The sequence below is a fragment of the Puntigrus tetrazona genome, chromosome 18 (assembly GCF_018831695.1).
Source record: "Puntigrus tetrazona isolate hp1 chromosome 18, ASM1883169v1, whole genome shotgun sequence".
In the NCBI taxonomy this organism is placed as follows: domain Eukaryota; kingdom Metazoa; phylum Chordata; class Actinopteri; order Cypriniformes; family Cyprinidae; genus Puntigrus; species Puntigrus tetrazona.
Window position 1 is genome coordinate 12,787,925 of NC_056716.1, and position 17,925 is coordinate 12,805,849.

The 17,925-nt window shown below is 38.0% G+C and overlaps 1 protein-coding gene across 6 annotated transcripts in view; it reads right to left on the reverse strand.

Moving 5' to 3' along the window:
• Positions 1-1,145: 1,145 nt before the first annotated feature.
• aplp2 (amyloid beta (A4) precursor-like protein 2) overlaps positions 1,146-17,925 on the reverse strand; it is a 62,064-nt gene continuing 45,284 nt past the window's right edge. For 2 of the 6 annotated variants that reach the window (XM_043264086.1, XM_043264081.1), the window contains 8 exons: positions 16,614-16,742; positions 14,245-14,344; positions 12,391-12,564; positions 10,536-10,571; positions 7,409-7,491; positions 5,204-5,260; positions 3,845-4,021; positions 1,146-2,981 (listed from right to left, as the gene is read on the reverse strand). In XM_043264086.1, the coding sequence (XP_043120021.1) occupies positions 2,880-2,981; positions 3,845-4,021; positions 5,204-5,260; positions 7,409-7,491; positions 10,536-10,571; positions 12,391-12,564; positions 14,245-14,344; positions 16,614-16,742 (858 nt within the window). In that variant the 3' untranslated portion in view covers positions 1,146-2,879. The remainder of the gene's footprint in view (positions 2,982-3,844; positions 4,022-5,203; positions 5,261-7,408; positions 7,492-10,535; positions 10,572-12,390; positions 12,565-14,244; positions 14,345-16,613; positions 16,743-17,925) is intronic. The other 4 variants (XM_043264082.1, XM_043264084.1, XM_043264083.1 and 1 more) reach the window with 4 other exon arrangements.

Here is a 17,925-nt window from a genome sequence, read left to right on the forward strand (position 1 = left end):
TATAGCATTCAACTTTGCATGCACTTCAAAAATTCTTAAACATTTCATTGGGATACACACTGAACTTTTATTCTTCGAGCTGCTGGGCTGAGGGTTTTTTTCAAGCCAGGTCCTTACCAGACATCACCAGTAACCATGGTGCCTGCACACAAACCCACCTTCACTGAATAATACAGGACTTGCCAAAGGTGTTTGTCATTGACAAGTCACGGTTTTGTTTCACCAAAAGTGATGGTTTGAGTTTATCATCAAAGGAAAGAGCAATACAACAAGGTCTGTAATCTTCAACAGCATCGATTTGAAGGTGGAGACAGGGAAGATCTTCTCCTCCTGCAGACTCATCCTCACATGATCCTCCAGCACGACGGCGCAAATCAACACTTTTAGTTTCTCCGAGTTGAACGTTCATACAAATATCAAGACGTTACAATAGTTCACCCATAAAATGAAAATGTACTCACCCACAGACCAGTCAATATGTAGAGGAGTTCGTTTCTTCATTGAAACGGATTTGGAAAGTTTAGCGCAAGACGTCTTGTGAAGTGAAAAGCTGCATGTTTGCAAGGAATAAACCAATCACGAACACATTTTTACCTCAAACGTCGCTTCCAGCTAAAATACAAGTTCCTTATCCGTAATATTTCTGCCTGCAGAGATAAGTCATGTCTGAATTGAGAGAATATGCAGATTAAGCAGAGGATTTTGATAACGGGGTTGACTTTTCCACTGGATTCTCCTTATGAATTGGTATTTTGGCCAGAGACAATGGTGTAACTTAAAACATCCTAATGATTTAGAACACACAGCTTTTAATTTCAGAAGATGTTAATCGATGGACTGGAGTTTACTTGTGGATTCATATTTTTAATCAGCCGTTTAGACACTCTGTAAAGGAATTTCTCCAAATTTGTTCCAATGAAACAAACTACTCTACATCTTGGGAGGCCTGAAGGTGAGCGCATTATCAGCAAATTTCATTTGGAGGTGAACTTTTGAGGTGAAAAAAATAATATACATAAATGCCTACATAAAATATATTTACAATGGTTCTATATTGCAAACTACTTATGATATAAGCATTCATAATTTTTTATACTTGTGGTATAATTAAAAAAAAAAGACATACATAAGACAAAACACCAACATGGAAGTAGTGAATTTATTGATGTGTTTCCCACCTGTAACCAAGAAGCCATTTTTCACTAGATTCAACCATATTTTACTTCTAATATATGAACTTTGTATTATTTTCCCCTCACCCCATGACCATTTCCACAATCAAGCAGGCAATGACAAGGTCCAAGATTGGAGCCATTTAGGTGCATAGTGAAAGTCACATACAGAAATACTGTCACAGGAAGAGGGAAAAAAATAGAAAATAAGAGAACAAACTTAAAAATATATATCATAACATCTCATATAAGAACAATGCACACCACAGGTTGTCCTTGATAAAAGCCATGATTGCAACATCAACTATACAGGCATACAAAGACATTGCTAAGAAGGGGAAGAGAAAGAGAGAGAAAAAAATAAAAAAATTATTTGACTCAATTTTTTCCTTGCCTTGCATCGTAGTGGACATGCAAAACATTTCTTGCACTTGCCTTGGCCTCCAGCTGGGTAACTTTAGTGCGTTTTATCAAGGGTATGTCCTTGTGGGACTTATGCTATAAACTCACATATATATATATATCGTAGCATTTAATTAGAGTCGACCTTATGCTCTCTTTGATTTAAGCAATGTGTGCAAAGTACTGCCGTACGATAAAACTTTTCATGGCAGTTCTCATTAGGCAGCTACGAAATAAAAATACAGTGTCATTTTATCAGGCCAGATTTCCTATAAAAAGGGAGAGTTGGAGTGTGTGCACGTAACTGCTTGAAAAAGAACATTCATTCCGAGTATAGAGACATTTTAGCGTGATATGGGAGACTGGAGGCCCCTAACCTTGTGGCCCTTCCAACTAAATTCGCACCGATCGCGTGCAGGGGGGGCCGCACCGTTTATTGGTCCAAGTATATGACACCATAACCAAAAGATAAAAACAAATGACATAGTAATGTTACTGAAATCGGGGCACCTCTACATTCACAATCAGCCAAAATATCTGGCAGGCCGTCACGCCATTCAGCTCGAACCATTCATCGTATCTTACACAGGCGATGGTATCAGATGTTTGGACCGGAAACATCAGTCCTTAAATCTCAAAGTTTAAACCTGTAACCCAGCCAAGATTTAAGCTCTGGAGAAAAAAACAAAATAAAATGACTATGAATAAAAATTTACCATCTACTTTTTCTATTCATGTATATTGTGTGTTTTTAATAATTACAAAGTAAATGAATTAATGATTTTCTTTTCATATTTTCTGATTCACTATACATTTAAGTCATTACAAATAACCTTCATATACAAGCGATCTATTTAAAAGAAGTATATCCGGCGGCCAGCGATGGTGTAGACAAACTGCTGTCTCGTATTGATTGTTTTCGGCTTTGCTGTACCTCTATAGACTAGATCTGAACTGGATCTTTATAAAATTAACATTGAAAATAACATTACAATACGTTCCGATTTCAATTACGGAAAAATCAATTCCAGGCTAATTTGCAGAATCACGTTCTCCTGATTTAAAACGGTTGACTTTAAAATAATAATAATAATAAAAAAAAAAAATTACAAGAGCATAAAATTGCGCTCCGTGGTACAACAGTAGCAGTATTAGAAGTAGTAGTATTAATAAACCATTGTTTTTTTGTTTTCTTTAAATGAACCAGAATATGCATTTCAAATGCATGAAATGATTTGAGAGCAGTTTTATAATTGGTCAGTAGTATGTTCACCCCTCTCTAGCTCCACAGCGCCCCAATGAAGGCTAAATCTGCATCTGCTCCAGGTATTTGTAAGTGGGGTTTTCGTAGCCGTGGTTCTGCATCTTGCTCAGGTGACGTTCTTCTGGAGTTAGCATAGGATCGACCTGAAACGCAAGATTCAAGACATCAGCACCTACAACGTACAAGAAGTGCTTTGGTGGTCTCGAGTTGACCGAGGCTGCCTTATTTGATCAAGAGTGCACTAAAAACAGTAATAGGAAATATTTTAAACATTAAAATAGAGAAGAAATTCATGTAATTGCAAATCTGAATTTCGACTGCCATTACTCCAGTTTTCGGTGTCGCGTGATCCTTCAAGGAACCGTTTTCACGCAAAAAGAAATTTCACTTCGTCAAATCATTCAAGACGAGCTTATTTAAATTTAGCATTCCGTCACTCGTTCGCAAACATCCAAACAGCTGATAAAAACGCCATAATAATCCGCACCACTCCATCAATAAAGGCCTTGGAAATAGAAAAGCTGTGCGTTTTAAGAAAGAAATCTTTAAGGCGTTTTAATTTAAAATCACCACTTATGGATTATGTGATGTTTTTAATCAGCAGTTTGAACTATCATTCTGACGGCACCCATTCACTGCAGAGACACAATACTGAGTTCATCCAAATCTCACCCAAAACTCATCTACATCTAATATAGCCTGAGGGTGAACATTTTAACAAATCAGGCTAACCAATTGCTTTCATAAGTTTTATAACATTTTGAATGTTACCGACATGAAACATTTTATTGCTAGTGTATATTCGTAAAACCTTTGATGGTTAAATGTATATAAACTTGTACCGAACTAACGTTTCCATTAACCCTGCTTGTCCTCGCGTGCTGTGAGTGAGAGCGTTATCCTTCATCTATTGAGAGAGAGTCTAGCCTGTTTGTTATCCTCCTCAAGGTTGCAGTGAAAACACTACGAGTGAATGATGGAGCGTCATGTGTGACCGCTCGCTCACCTCCACAATGCCGTGACTGATCGTGCCGTACTGCCTCTTCCTCAGCAGCACCAGACTGATCACAATCACGGTCGCTATGGCCACCGCAATCACCAGCAGGCCAATCAGAGCGCTGCTCCCGAAGCTGAAGTCATCCACCAGGGGGCGGAACGTCTCCTGCTCTGATCCGCGGCTGAACTGTGAGGGGGAAAAATAAACACCAGAGCTATTTACACTCCAAAAGCACAAAGAGCCAAGACAAACACGGTTAACAGACATCTCAAAGAGCTGTTGATGCTGCTGAAACAAGGATCTCAATGTAACTCATGTACAGTAAGGCAGCAGAGCTGTTGTGCCATAACTGGTACCAAAGGAGAATCGAAAGAATACAGAGAAAGGAAAATATGATAACTTCAATGTTTGACAGTCTATGTGATTTTTTTTTTTCAGTGCTTCTTAAAGGAACAGTTCACAAAAAAAAAAAAATTTTTGTCACATTCATGTTACTCTCTTCCAATATTCACACTGTATTCCATTACATTATTATTAGAACACTAGTTTTTTTCCCAAACGCTAGTTTATGTATTTAGTCCGTCTTCCGTTTCTGGATGATGAGATCAGATCTCTGGAGTACTGGCTGTTTTCAAATTCCTTATGCAAACCAATCTCACCGGATTATTATTAATATTGGCAAATTGAATATTTGAAAATATAACCTGATATTTTCAGTCGACACTACAGCGAAAGATAGAAATAACTTCCTTAGAACGCTAGTATTTTAACCAGCTAAAGATGGTTTTAATTTTGGCCACCACTGTATATTTTGGACGGCCTGAGGGCGAGGAAATTAAAAGCAAATTAGTATTTTTGAGTGAACTATCCCTTTGAAGTGGCAGATGGCATAAATGCTGCACACATTTGTGCACAAATAGATATCAGCGCAGTTCATTCATAGTATGAATTGGCCTCAATTGATGACGATTTCCATTTTGTGGGAGAACTACTCCTTTAAGAACGAAATTGAGCTTTTACATGTTTTAAGCGTTTGATGGGATCGATCTGCATCACAAAGTGCTAAGTGGACCGAATGTGCACCGACAGCAGTGACTGGCAATTTTCACACACAAATGTTTAGTGCTCAATTCCATTTGTGTGAAAGTCAAATGATGACGAATGATGATCCGTATCCACCGGACATGCTCATGCGTTCGCGTTAAAAACATGCACGCGTGCTGTGGAAGCTCGTGGATAAACAATACAAGGTCATAAACGATATAAAAACTCATTTGCTCACAGATAGACACCCCCCCCCAGCTCATAATCAGAGACTGCAGCGTTTGACAGAACCATGTACCGGGCACGGGAGGGCGCTGTACTTACCAGAGGATCAACACCATTCAAAATCACTTCTTTAACATCCAGAGTCTCATCAATCACCTGTCAACACAGACAGGGCAGGCTCAGTTACTTCCTTGAGAACTGAAGAGCGAGTCAGTGTGTGTGTGTGTGTGTGTGTGTGTGTGTGTGTGTTTACTGAAAGGGCATTAGCGCATAGGGAACCAAACGGGGGAAAAAGATATTTGAAAAAGCTTATTGATTGGTTACTATTCTGACAATTAAGCAGACTCAGTCTGTGGTGCTCATGGTGCCGTTTACAGCAATACATGGGTATTAAATACTGTGAGCAAATCCAAAATAATTCATGATCTTTGACTTTGTCAGAAAACATGGCTGGTTGCATTTAATGCAAGGAAGATATCATTTTCATCTATTTTGCTATTAAAGCACCTTAACATGTATTGAAAAACATTCAACGAAGGAGCCACCGGAGCATGTTTAAAGGCATAGTTCACCCCAAAATGAAATTTGTCATTTACTCATGTCATTCCGAACCCGTGTAACTTTTTCTTGTGTGGAACACAAAAGATGACATTTTGAAGAATGTTGTTAACTAAACAGTTTTGGTTCCCATTCATTTCCATTGCATTCTTTGTTCTCAATCATGTTCCCAAAAAGAAAAATGTCATACGGGTTCAGAACCACATGAAGATGAGTACACGACAGAAAGTTCATTTTTGGATGGACTCTCTCTTTAAAAGTAGCTTAGATTTTCAATGACCTCTGATAGCTCCTCTGTGTGATTTCAGAAAAGGTAAACATGCAGAAATACTGAAAAACAAGCAGAACACGAGTCACATTCTTTAGAGATCATGCATTGCATGTGTCTAGCTCAGCCTTCCGCAACCACACAGGCTCTTGTGTGAGCTGCGATCAGAGGAGACTGGAATGTGACCGGGAAAAGTGTGAACGTGGCATGCGATGAATGCTGGGATATGAATGAGGTTGCCTGAAATAAAGTAGATTTGTATATCTGGAAGGAGATAGCAGTGACTGCAAGGCAGCGGAGAAGTGCTTAAGTTTTAGGCTTTGGTTCAGCTATAGATGTTTAAATGAACTAAGTATGCAAGAAATCAACATGCAAATCAACTAAGATTTTGACATAACTCAAGTGAATGGGAGAATTTAAACTATTTTAAGTATGAAGTTTATATGAATAGAACACTAAAATTACGGAGTTAAAATGTTGAATGTTAACCTTTAGATTTTGACAGAACTTTCTAAAAGGTCAGAAATTATGAGACTAATTAATCCACTGTCCATATGTACTGTACTGTCTGTGCTTGCTTTGAAACAAAATATACTGCAAAAATGGGACTAAAAGACCACTTATATTTGTATAAAATGTATATTAAAAACAATTTAATCTAACATTAATAATGGGTAGAATCTAAAAGATCTGAAGGAATTTTTTTTCCATTAAATAGTTTATAATTTTAGCAAATTTTGTGCAATGGCAATTTAAAAACAATGTACTTTCTTAAAAGGGATAGTTCACCCAAAAATGAAAATTTACACGTGTGTTGAGGTACTCTTGTGGACTCAAAGACTGACATGGAAGAGCAAAAATTGTTAAATAAAAGCATTTTTATAAATGTAGTATTCTCATAGCTTCTTAAAATTACAGTTGAACCATTGATCTCACATGGACTACCTTTCTGGTCCTTGAACGTGGCAATTCTGTTTCCATCTATGGAAGATCAGAAAGCTTTTGGATTTAATAAAAAATAAACTCCTCTTAATTTGTGTTCCAAAGATGAATGAACATCTTACAGGCTTAGAATGACACAAGGGTAAGTAATTCATGAAATAATTTTTATTTTTGGGTGAACAATAACAATAACTTTTTTAGTATAAATGGCTTTTATACATTAGATAAGTTGTCTTAATGTTTTAAAAGAGATCTAATCATCATATTTGTGAATCAAAATGTTTAGCGCTGCCTTGCAAATGCAGTAAAATCAAACTCATAATTATAACTACAAGACCATAGTTTTTATTAAGTAAATGTTCATCTAGGCGTATCATGAAGCCAATTCTTGATTTTATTATTAGCACTTAAGCACTATGAAAATCCTGCATTTTTTTTAGTTTATGTAATTTTAGGGTTGGCGTAAGCAGTTGGCAGAGTGTTTGCAACAGATCAGTGAAGTGTGTGTGGTGTTGGAGACAGACTGGTGGGCTCACCACATTCTCGTTGATCTTGCTCTTGCTGTTGATGATTTTTTCCTCTGCTCCGATCAGACCATCTAGACTGTTCATGCCAGAGCCTGCAGAGGGAACAGCCAATCAGAGACCAATGTGGCCAACAGTAGCTGCAATTAGCTAAATAACCTCAGCTTCTGACCAGAATCCTGCTGCCTTGCAGTTTTGTTTTTTATGTTTTTCGTTCAGTTGGGGGTGACACGCCAACGCAGACTCATTCATTAGTCATACATTTATTTAAGTGTATGAGGTAGAAGATCCGAGTCCTCCTGGATCAGTCCAGACAAGCTCAGTGCAAACATTCAGCTCAGAGTAAGAGGTGTGAACTATTGTGGTCAAAAGGTCTCTTCCTGGTAGAATTAGCGTCTTGGGACATCCTGTGAGCACTTGTTTCCAGTAACTGTTCTATAAATATATATCCTCGCCCTACATATTAAACAATTAAAGTCAACGTGATACTTGATTCATAAACCATTTTACTACCATAAAGCGACACTTCTGAGTGAAACAAATGACTAGATGGTCAAACGTGGTAATTTCATACAATAACCAGGAATCAAGAGATTTGACTTTCTGCATGTTAGATACTTGGGATGTGGAGGCTAATTTTCAAGATGGCAATTAATTAATTTTAATATATATATATATATATATATATATATATATATATATATATAAATTATTTTTTATTTTTTTCCTCCTCTCTCCTTCAGTGAGTCGGTCATGCTAAATGAACATTGATTACACATCAAAATAAAAAGAAAATCATATATAGAAGATAAACAGCATGAATAGCATTGTTCTGTACTACAACAGTGGTAAACATTACCATGCTAGAAATTTCCAAAGACACCTGGCTAAAATGAGTCCTGGTTACATAATACCACATTGAAAATCTCATTGGCCGACAGAAGAACAATACCCTCCACCCACACTCATTGTTTGACTGTCAAAGCAGCAGGTCACCGATGCTAAAAGATTAACTATGTTCAGTGGCAGTCATAAGCTCTTGAGAGAAGGGCTTACAGCTTAACCATGCACGACTGAACCACTAACCACCAGAACACACACACAGTCAAGCTACTTCACAACATGGAAGTGTGTCACCAAGACAATTAGACTTTACACATGAGATGAGACAACAAAAACAGCAAAGACCATTTAGATGATGACAATTTTGGAAGAAAATGTGGCTGGTATCTTGTGGGTGTTGCTATTTTTGGTTTCTAATGCATTCAGAGTGGTTTTCTAGGTAGTTTCTAGGGCTTTGCTAAATGGATGCTAACTAGCTCATGTCAAACTAGCCCGACCTCAAGTTTGATTGCTAGATATGAGTAAAAATGGTGGAAATTGCAAGGGACATTGGGCAAAAATCTCTGCAAAATGAACAATAAATAACCAACAAATTCAAGGCGGCAAAAAAAACAACAACTGCCCAATCACAATTAAACTAAACGGACATGAAGTGTTGATTGTGGCATTACATTTAGACACGTTTGGCCAATCGGAGGTGCTTAGATTAGTCTGGACTAACTTTGAGTAACATCTAACTCCATGTAAATAATGTCAGACAGCTTTGGTTACACCTTTGTAGTGTAAAGATGGATTTTGTTGACATTGATTCAATTTGAAAAATAATAGTATTTGGGTAGATTTTTACATTTAAGTATTGATTGACATAAGACAACACAGAAACTTTGAATAAAGGTAATTATAAAAAAGCCCTTACAAACATTAAAAATGGAAAAGCAATTCCAGTGAACAAATATTGCCTTGTGATGCTTGTTTCTGACACTCCACGAGGCCTTTTAAATGCAAGTTATGCATTTGATCAGGCCTCTTTTCAACAAGCCGCATGATTTGAGGTACCATTCTTGTCTGTAGTATTAATGATACTTTATAATTAAATATAGCTAGGAATTTAAACAACCTCCAGACCCTATGCATCAACAACGGTAATAGCGATTTAGCTTCTACAACTAATATTTTAAGAGCAGGTTTATAAGCGCATTCACATGGGCAGGACCACAAGGGTAAACTGTAAACAGGTCGATGTTCCAGTTGTATAATCTGGGAGCAAAAGCTGGCCATTGGTCAGCTAAACAGCAGTCCTGCAACAGAACTGCTAAATTAATGAGCCCTATCATGAAAAGTGCAAGATAACAGGAATGCGACGAGATGAGGCCCAGTAAGTAGCAAATGAGTCCTAAGGAACTGTTGACATAGAGCTGGGTCTGAATCAGGTTATTTGTCTTCCTGACACAGGCAGGTAGTGAGGCAGCCATAACTGCTTTAGCTCCGCACAGCACATTTACATCGGACTCGTTCTCCGATCCAAACGGCTAATTAGCTTAACAAGCTGCCTGGACTTTTCATTAGGCAAAGCTCTTCCGGTCAGACATTGAGGGATGGGATGTTTGGTCTCTCCATCTAAGGGAGTGACTGAGAGGGGAAATTTAGAACAAGATGGCTAACAGGGCTGAAGGGACAGACAGAGCAAAAGCATGGGGTGGAAATACAGTAAAAAATATGAGGATAGATGGGGAGATGAGTCAAGAGGTATGCAAGGAGGGCTGGGTTAAGAAAAAAAATAAATAACCCAATATATATTTTCAAAATGACAATCCTTAATAATAATAATAATAATAATAAGTGCATTATTTGTACATAAAAATAATTTAAATTAAATATATAATAACGTTTTAAAAAATTCAACTATAATAATTTACTACCATTTAAAACTACATTTACTTCAAAATAATATTAATCCAGGACACGGAGATAAAATCCTCCACATTTGTGTAAACACACAATGCCAAAATACAATACCATAAGAGTTTATGATCATAAGGGTTTTTAATGCTCTAAGCTTTAATATACTCAATGCATGTTACTGTATTATAGAAAAATTCTGACATTACTGAAATATTCCAAAATTGAATTGATATCGGACGGAATCACAATGAAATATATATATAAAAATTCAATACCCAGCCCTTTATGCAACAATAATAAAAAAAAAAAAATTAAGAAAAGCGCGCAAACACAACATTTCAGCGGCTGAAGGAAAAAAAGAAAAAATAGAAACAGAAAAGCAGCAGAGACCCACCTTTCTTGAAGGCACGAGGGGGTTCAGAGAGATCGCCTAGGCATTGCGTACAAGCAAAAGACAAAACAAGAAAAGATTGGAATAGAAAAAGAGAAAATAACCCAGGTGAGTAAAAGAGAAATAGTCAGGCTTATCAAGCTGTGTCTGCGGACGGAAAGGAGAATCCCGCAGGGACAGAATGATAAAGAAAAACAAATCAAAGAACAGGGGAAAGAAAGACCCAGGGTGCGTTTCTGGACAGGCCTGTCATAATGAAAGCCCTCCTGGGCTCTAATGTGTTTATTACATTGCTCTTTTTGTATGTCGCATTTTAATTTTGCAGTTTTGCAGTTTCCTTAAAGGCTTGGCAGGCCCGGGCAGGAGAGTGAATGAGCAGGACTGGGCTCAGTAAGAGAGAGATTTTCAAAGCACTTGGCTGCAGTGCAACGCCGGAGCCTCAGGCTTTATGATTTTAGCTGAACTTCAAATGGCGTGGTGTTTAAGGCGATGCCAATGGGGATTCAGGCAAGCTTAGATAAGCAGAAACCTATGGCCCGGGTGCAATATTCGGACTTTGGGGCTTCATTCAGCATTTAGGCAAGTTAACGCGAACAGGCCTCATGCTGCCAGAGAGATTCACCTGAACGGCTTCGAGATAGAGACTATGAGCAGACCTCCAGTACTGGCTCAAAACAGACACTTTAAACGAGAACCAGCCAGACAAAAACAGGTTAACAAGGTACTGGTGGCTGAAGGTTTCCCGGGAAACTTCCAGATCACATTTCACCCCAAAATGCATGAAGAAAATTATAAAATGTCATAAAAATATGTTTCTATTTTTAATTTGTCTGAATGTCCATCTATAATATATTTAGTTATTGATATTCTATATACTATGGTTTATTATACATGTAATACATTTTAATATAATAAAAAAAAAAAAAAAACACTTTTGTACTTTTATAGTCAAAGCAAACGCCATAATATTTGCTTCATTTTCTACATGCAAAATTTTTATTTTTTCCCTCCTTTTTTGGGGTGAAATATGTCCCTGACAGGTTTTATCAGATTCACTTCAGTAGGCTTGAGGTAACAATTTTTGGACTGGTGCCATGCCAAATAGTGGCTCGATATTGTCTGCTAAGATGAATGTACAATTTAATGCATTTAACAGAATATATATGTCTTATCACATTAAATTACTAGATCATATACATATTTCCCCAGTTTCACAGACGAGGCTTAAACCTAATCACTAAAATGTAAATCTAATCTGTTTCACCTTAAAAAGCTTAGAATTACTTTAAGACCAGTCATTACAACTGATTTAGACTAAGCCCCATCTATGAAATCGGGCCATTATATAATAATTATTAAATATTTGCCTGCCTTTGTGTTTCAAATTTGTTTGTATCTACTTTAGTTAACCATTTAACATACTAAACAAGCATATTCTCCTTGAGTTACTACAGAAAATCATATCAAACCCTCACAGAGTGCTTTCAGTGTTTGAAACGGTAATAACACTACAGTACTAGAAATATGATATTCAATAGGAAGTGGAAATACGATATTCACTTTTCCAAAGGGTATTAGCTTATAAAAAACTAATTAAACTAGTCTAAGCTGGTTCTGCTAGTCTTAGCTGCTCTCACAGAGTGGTCCGTTTTCTGGTTTTAAAAGGGGTTTGGACAATTTTCCAGTGTGCAGGCTAAACTTAGCCAGCTAAGTTTTTTTTTCCCCCAATAGTGAAGGGGAGTAGTAGTGGCATGACACTGATGCAAAACCTGCCTCGGCAACAGTGCCATATTGAGAGACTGGAGAGCAACTGCGAGCCTTAAAGTTTTGCCTGTGTAAATTTAGACAAGAAACATACCCTCGGGTTCAGCGGGGGAGCCCAGAGAGTTGACCTGGAAGGGGCGGAAAGGCTTTCCTTCAAAGGCAGGAACCTCCACACTCTCCTCAGAGGACACAGTAACATCAGGCTGTGATTCAGAGATGGAGGACAGGAACTGGTCCATATCTGCCTTTTGATCCTGCAGAAGTTCATCTGAATTGGGAGATACAGGGAGGAACGTGGTTAAAAACGGCAAATCACAGGAGGGAAGAGACGGAAGGAAGGAATCTATTCCTAAAACCATTAAAACGAGGCACGAAGCGGTCATAAACGCGATCAATTATCCATTACGAGGTTCCCTACTGCGGCACTTCCAGGCATCGGTGAAGCTAAAATGACCCTTTCTACTTCTCTAAACTTGCAAAAACATTCTGCACAGAGTCTGGCTTAAAAACTATGCGTCTTCACACACTAGTGGGAATCTGGAGGAGGTCTTGACCCAGTTCTGTCAAATCCCACACACTAGTCTCATCTATACTACACAAGGCCACGGCTCTTCTCATAAAATGAGACAAGTGCAGAGGGGTGTCTCTGGGAACAGCTTGACTGTTTCCACCTGAAACAAAGAGCACGGCACAACAAAAGCTTCAGGACACTCTAATTTACTTTGATTGCGGTTAGATGTTTTCAAGCTGAGCGATAAAAAGAGAAGCCAAATTACACTTGTGTCTGTCTCTCTCCGTGTGTGTGTGTGTGTGTGTGTGTGTGTGTGTGTGTGTGTGAGAGAGAGGGCTAATTATTGCAGCCAGACTTTTCATACAGGTGTAATTATCTTGGCATCTGAGATGCAGAGAGATTGTGAGGCTGTTTAGGGGACTAAAAGCTCCATGCAGGACAAAAGAATGCATAAAATACACTGAAAATCTTTGTACAGCTTTATCCGTTATAAACCAAGGGAGGTTTAGAGCGTGACATCAAAGTTCAGTTTGTTGAGCTCATATGCACACTAACAGACCACATCAAGCAAGATAAGATGCCTTGAAAGGAATATCTGGCATTCAATTTGAATGCAATCGGATCTAACTTGCAGGAATGGATCAGTATTGATTAGATGTAAATCTAACCATTTAAACAACATGAACCGTTCTTTATTTGGTTGCACAGAAACAGAATGTGCATCCAAAATCATGTACTTATGCACTATTCTATAAGGTTTTTTAGTGTATATAATAGTGTGAAATTATAAAATTTTACAATAAAGAATTTCATACTCTTGATTGAGCAAATAATTGCACTTTGTACTACAGTTTCTGATCAGATTACACAGTTTGCATTGGTTCATGGGACTGTAGTTCATTTCTCCACAGAAGAATTTAAAAGCACAATTTCATTTGCCTGTTCAAACAATCTTTTTGCTTCAAATCTAAAGTTTGTCACTTTTCTGATTCAGCTCAGAGTTTGTTGATTTGGTTTGTAGCCTAAAATTGCTTTTAAATTACCCATGGAGAAAAAAAGACTTCCAGAACCGAAGCCACTAAATAGCCGGATAGTTTCACTAGAGTTCTCACATTCCTGATCTCAAGGCAGACAGAAGTGATATATTCCCAGCAGACACTTGCGCGCATTTACGGTCAGTAGTAAAACCAAATAGACAAAAACATGGAGTAAAACATTGAAGCTGACACCTTCTAAACTGTTACCTAGCAACAGAGGAAAATACCTGCCACTAGTACTCACCATGTTACTCAAGTTCATGACGCAATTAATATAATGTGATAAAAGAAAGTAGTAATAAAAATACAAAGCATTATCATCTCTCTCTCGTTTTGCATGCGTTTTCAAAAATGCCCATTTTCACCATTTTCCAAATCTGATTCTAAATCAACCACATACCAATCTCATCCTGAATCTCCTCTGCGACGTAGGGCACCTTATAGAGCAGGGACAGGCTCTGGTTCATCCTCTCCTCGATCACCCGCAGGTGGGTCATCACCTAGGAAACCCAGACACATGCCTTTAAAAACAGATTACGCAAGATTATATTTATAAAAAGGCTCCATTCTGCAGGATGAAACTTGTCTGTGGTTCTGCATTGTTGGATGGATTAATGTAACTCGAACACAAAGGCTTTGTGGCGGTCTTAATACGCAAGAAGAAGAAATGGTGTGAATGTGGGCTGTAAAATGCGTGTACGAGCAACCACGCCTGGTTCTTTGTTGTCACAGTGTTTGTGTGCAATGCTCAAAAACGAGCAACAGATGGCAATGAAGGGCCTATATATCTGAAGGAGGGGGGGAATTGCTGTAAAATGTCCTTGTAGGCGCCCGTCTGGACCTCAGATACTGTATTTAGCTGTCACACTATTGCTTTAGGAAGTAAGTTAGTTTATGTTGGTCTGTCGGTCGTACCTGGACTTCCACTCAATTGAAAGGAGCCATTTCTCAAACACATCGTTATATAAAGCACAGCCAAACAAGGCCTATTTGTTATTTTTTGCTCTAAATTGATGAAGGGATAGTTCATTCAGAAATGAATATACTGTCATTTACTCACCATCATGTCAATCCAAACCAGTTTAAATTTATTTTCTGTAGTAGAGAACAAAAGCAGAGGACAAGGTTCCCACTTATTCATGAACACTAGAGTCAAGGACTTACAAGGACTTTAAGCACCGTGTGTTTTATATCAAGCACCCATCAAATTCAAACCCCAGCATATGTAATGCCATGAAAGACCTTACAGTACTAAAACATTTCACTTACACTTAACCTTTACATTAAAAATTACAAATTTTGCATTAAAAACTATTCATTTTGATTTGTAGGTTTCATAAATGCAGACCGTTTTGAGCAGTCATATTCAAAGAGGAATTTAACCTCTTAAGATCTGAGAAAAAAAGGTTTAAGTTGTATCCATTAGTATTAAAAAATAATCTTATTTCAAGTTTAAAGCTGCAGTCTGTAACCTTTGGTGGTCTTGTGCTTAATAAACAGAACTGTGTCTCTCGCAGAATAATATTTTTACAGAGCTACTTCTCTAAGTTTATGTCTATGGTAAAACACAGGTACAGGTCTACTCTGCATAAGTACCAACCTGAACTAAATAGTCCCAATATGTACACTTATTATAGGTGCATCCTAGTTATTTAGGCCTAGCTAAAAACACAGTTTGGAAACTGGTGTACTCACTTAGTATCTAAATTCTGAACACAAAAAAGTTAGGAACTGCAGCTTTAATTCAAGCACTTTCCAGGACCTATGTTTATTTTCAAGTACGTTCCAGCCCTTGAATCCATACGTCTGACATTCAAGTACTTTCAAGAAGCGTGGGAACCCTGAGAGAATAGAAAATTCATAGCGCATTCTCCATACAGTAAAGCACAGAGACTGTCAGGTTCCCAAAAACAAAGAAGCTCAGATTGAAATTTAATTCATTCACAGAGCAGCATTGATTTTCACAGAAAATCATCTCCTTCCTGCTCAAATCTCATTAGGGTTTTTGCTTTGTCAGTCAGTCAGTCATACAAGACATGAGGAAGGAAAAGCCAATAACAATCTTCATTTTGTGTGAACTATCCCTTTAACCCCTGGCCTATTTCTGAAATGTTTTAAATAGAACAAGGGTTACATTCTGGCTCGGAACTAGACACTAAATCTGAAATTATCAGTCCGTAAACACAAGACCTAAACTGTTGTGTATGTGGGTTTTCGTTTTTTTTTGCATGATTCTCAGATCTGTGCCACGTCACGTCTTCCATGACAAACATCTGTGCTGGCCAGTCTGGAATGCAATGCAAATTATAGAGCCACGGCATTGGCTCTGACTTGAGTTAAATCCAATCAAAATCACTACGTGTGATGTTACACAAGAGCAGTGCAGTGCTAATCTCTCATATAACGTTTGAACAAGACAATCCAGTCATGCTAACTCGCTCATGGCAGTCCTGGACAATCCTATCATCTTCTGAACGCCGTACATATGCACAGAAAGCACCATTAGAGAAGGGTGTCATTCCTGTGCCTCTAGCTCAACTAATTAGAAGGCAACAGTGTTCATAAACCAGTGTTTAGCCAAACAGCCACACTTTAAGATCATTTTGTGATACTGTCAGGTAAATGGGTCGTTTACGGTCTTTAAATATGAAGCAGGCACCAAAAGGCTAGTAAAACGGTTATAAATAGGTCAAAACTTTACAAGGTGAGAAAAGATGATAGAAAATATGAGATTTAGCAGAAAGGCGAGGCAAATTGGGCGACACTGACTTGGGACTTCATTTGGGCGGCCTTCTCAGGGTCTACGGCCAGGACGTGCTGGTAGTGACGGATGGTGTGCTGACGATCCTTATTCTCGGCACGCACATACCTCTTCAGAGCCTGCAGGATACGGTGGGGCTGCAGAGACACAGAAAGAAGACAAATTGACCACAAAGGAGAGAAAATAAAAGGCAGGGTGAGTCAGGTGGACGTCTCCTCATGAGCTGGCTGATCCGTGAATCAGTGCAAGGATCAAAGAGAAATAACATGGAGAGAAATAACAAGAGGATTAGAAAAAATGCTGAAAGCGCGCCTGCTTGCGCGAGTTCGGCTCTGACTCTCTTCATGCAAGTCATTTCAGGGGATTAAACATTACATAGGTGCACAATTCAAATTAATATCTTAAGTAACCGAAGCACCCTCCCTGTTATAAGCTTTCAGCGGGGTAATAGAGGATGGGTAATCCGCCACCATTAAATCGCACAGCAGAGAGAAAAGACAACCATCGCTCATCAGAGACTCCAGAATGAGAAGTGTAATCTGGTCATTATGAGCGGAGAACAATCCTTCAAGGAAGCACTTATCTCTCAAACTTTTTACTCCTTCACAGAGCGTGCATCTCACAGATGATCGCACATGATCCGTGCTCATTTATATACTGGAAGGGAACTGGAAGTCACTCCAAGTAAACACTGGCTGGTGTTTACATGAATCTCAAGTGATCTGATCACATGTGGTCAGCAGAGACACAATACCACCCACACTTGGGACTAACATGCAACTCAAACATCTCCTGTGACTACTTGTCATCAGATTTTGAGGGGAAATACGCTATCCATACATTTAATGACTCAAATACATTAGATAGGCATGTTTTAAATTGTGATGAAGGGAAAGTATCACATTTTGTCTGGCTTTAAACAATGTCAGAACAGTTGTAAGACTTTAATAAATGTTTTTAATTTTTTATTTCTTTAAAAAGAAAAACATTATATGGTTTGGTAGAATGCATTTATTTTCTAATTAAAATAACTTATTTTGGTAGTAAAAAGCTTTACAAAACTTGCTATACTGCTTACTATTTGGAGAACTTCTGTCTGCTAAAACCAAAGTCATATGGTGCAAGGAAAAAAAACAAAAACAAAAAAAAACAGGACACCACAAGACTTTGTGACTGTGTCAACAAGTCTGTTAAACTTCAAGTTAAAATGACTAAAAAGAAAATATGGGATTTAGCAGAAAGGGGAGGCATATTGGGCAAAATATTTTGTACCTATTGGGGTTTTTTTATGCATTCAGTCACATGTATTCAGGGTATAAT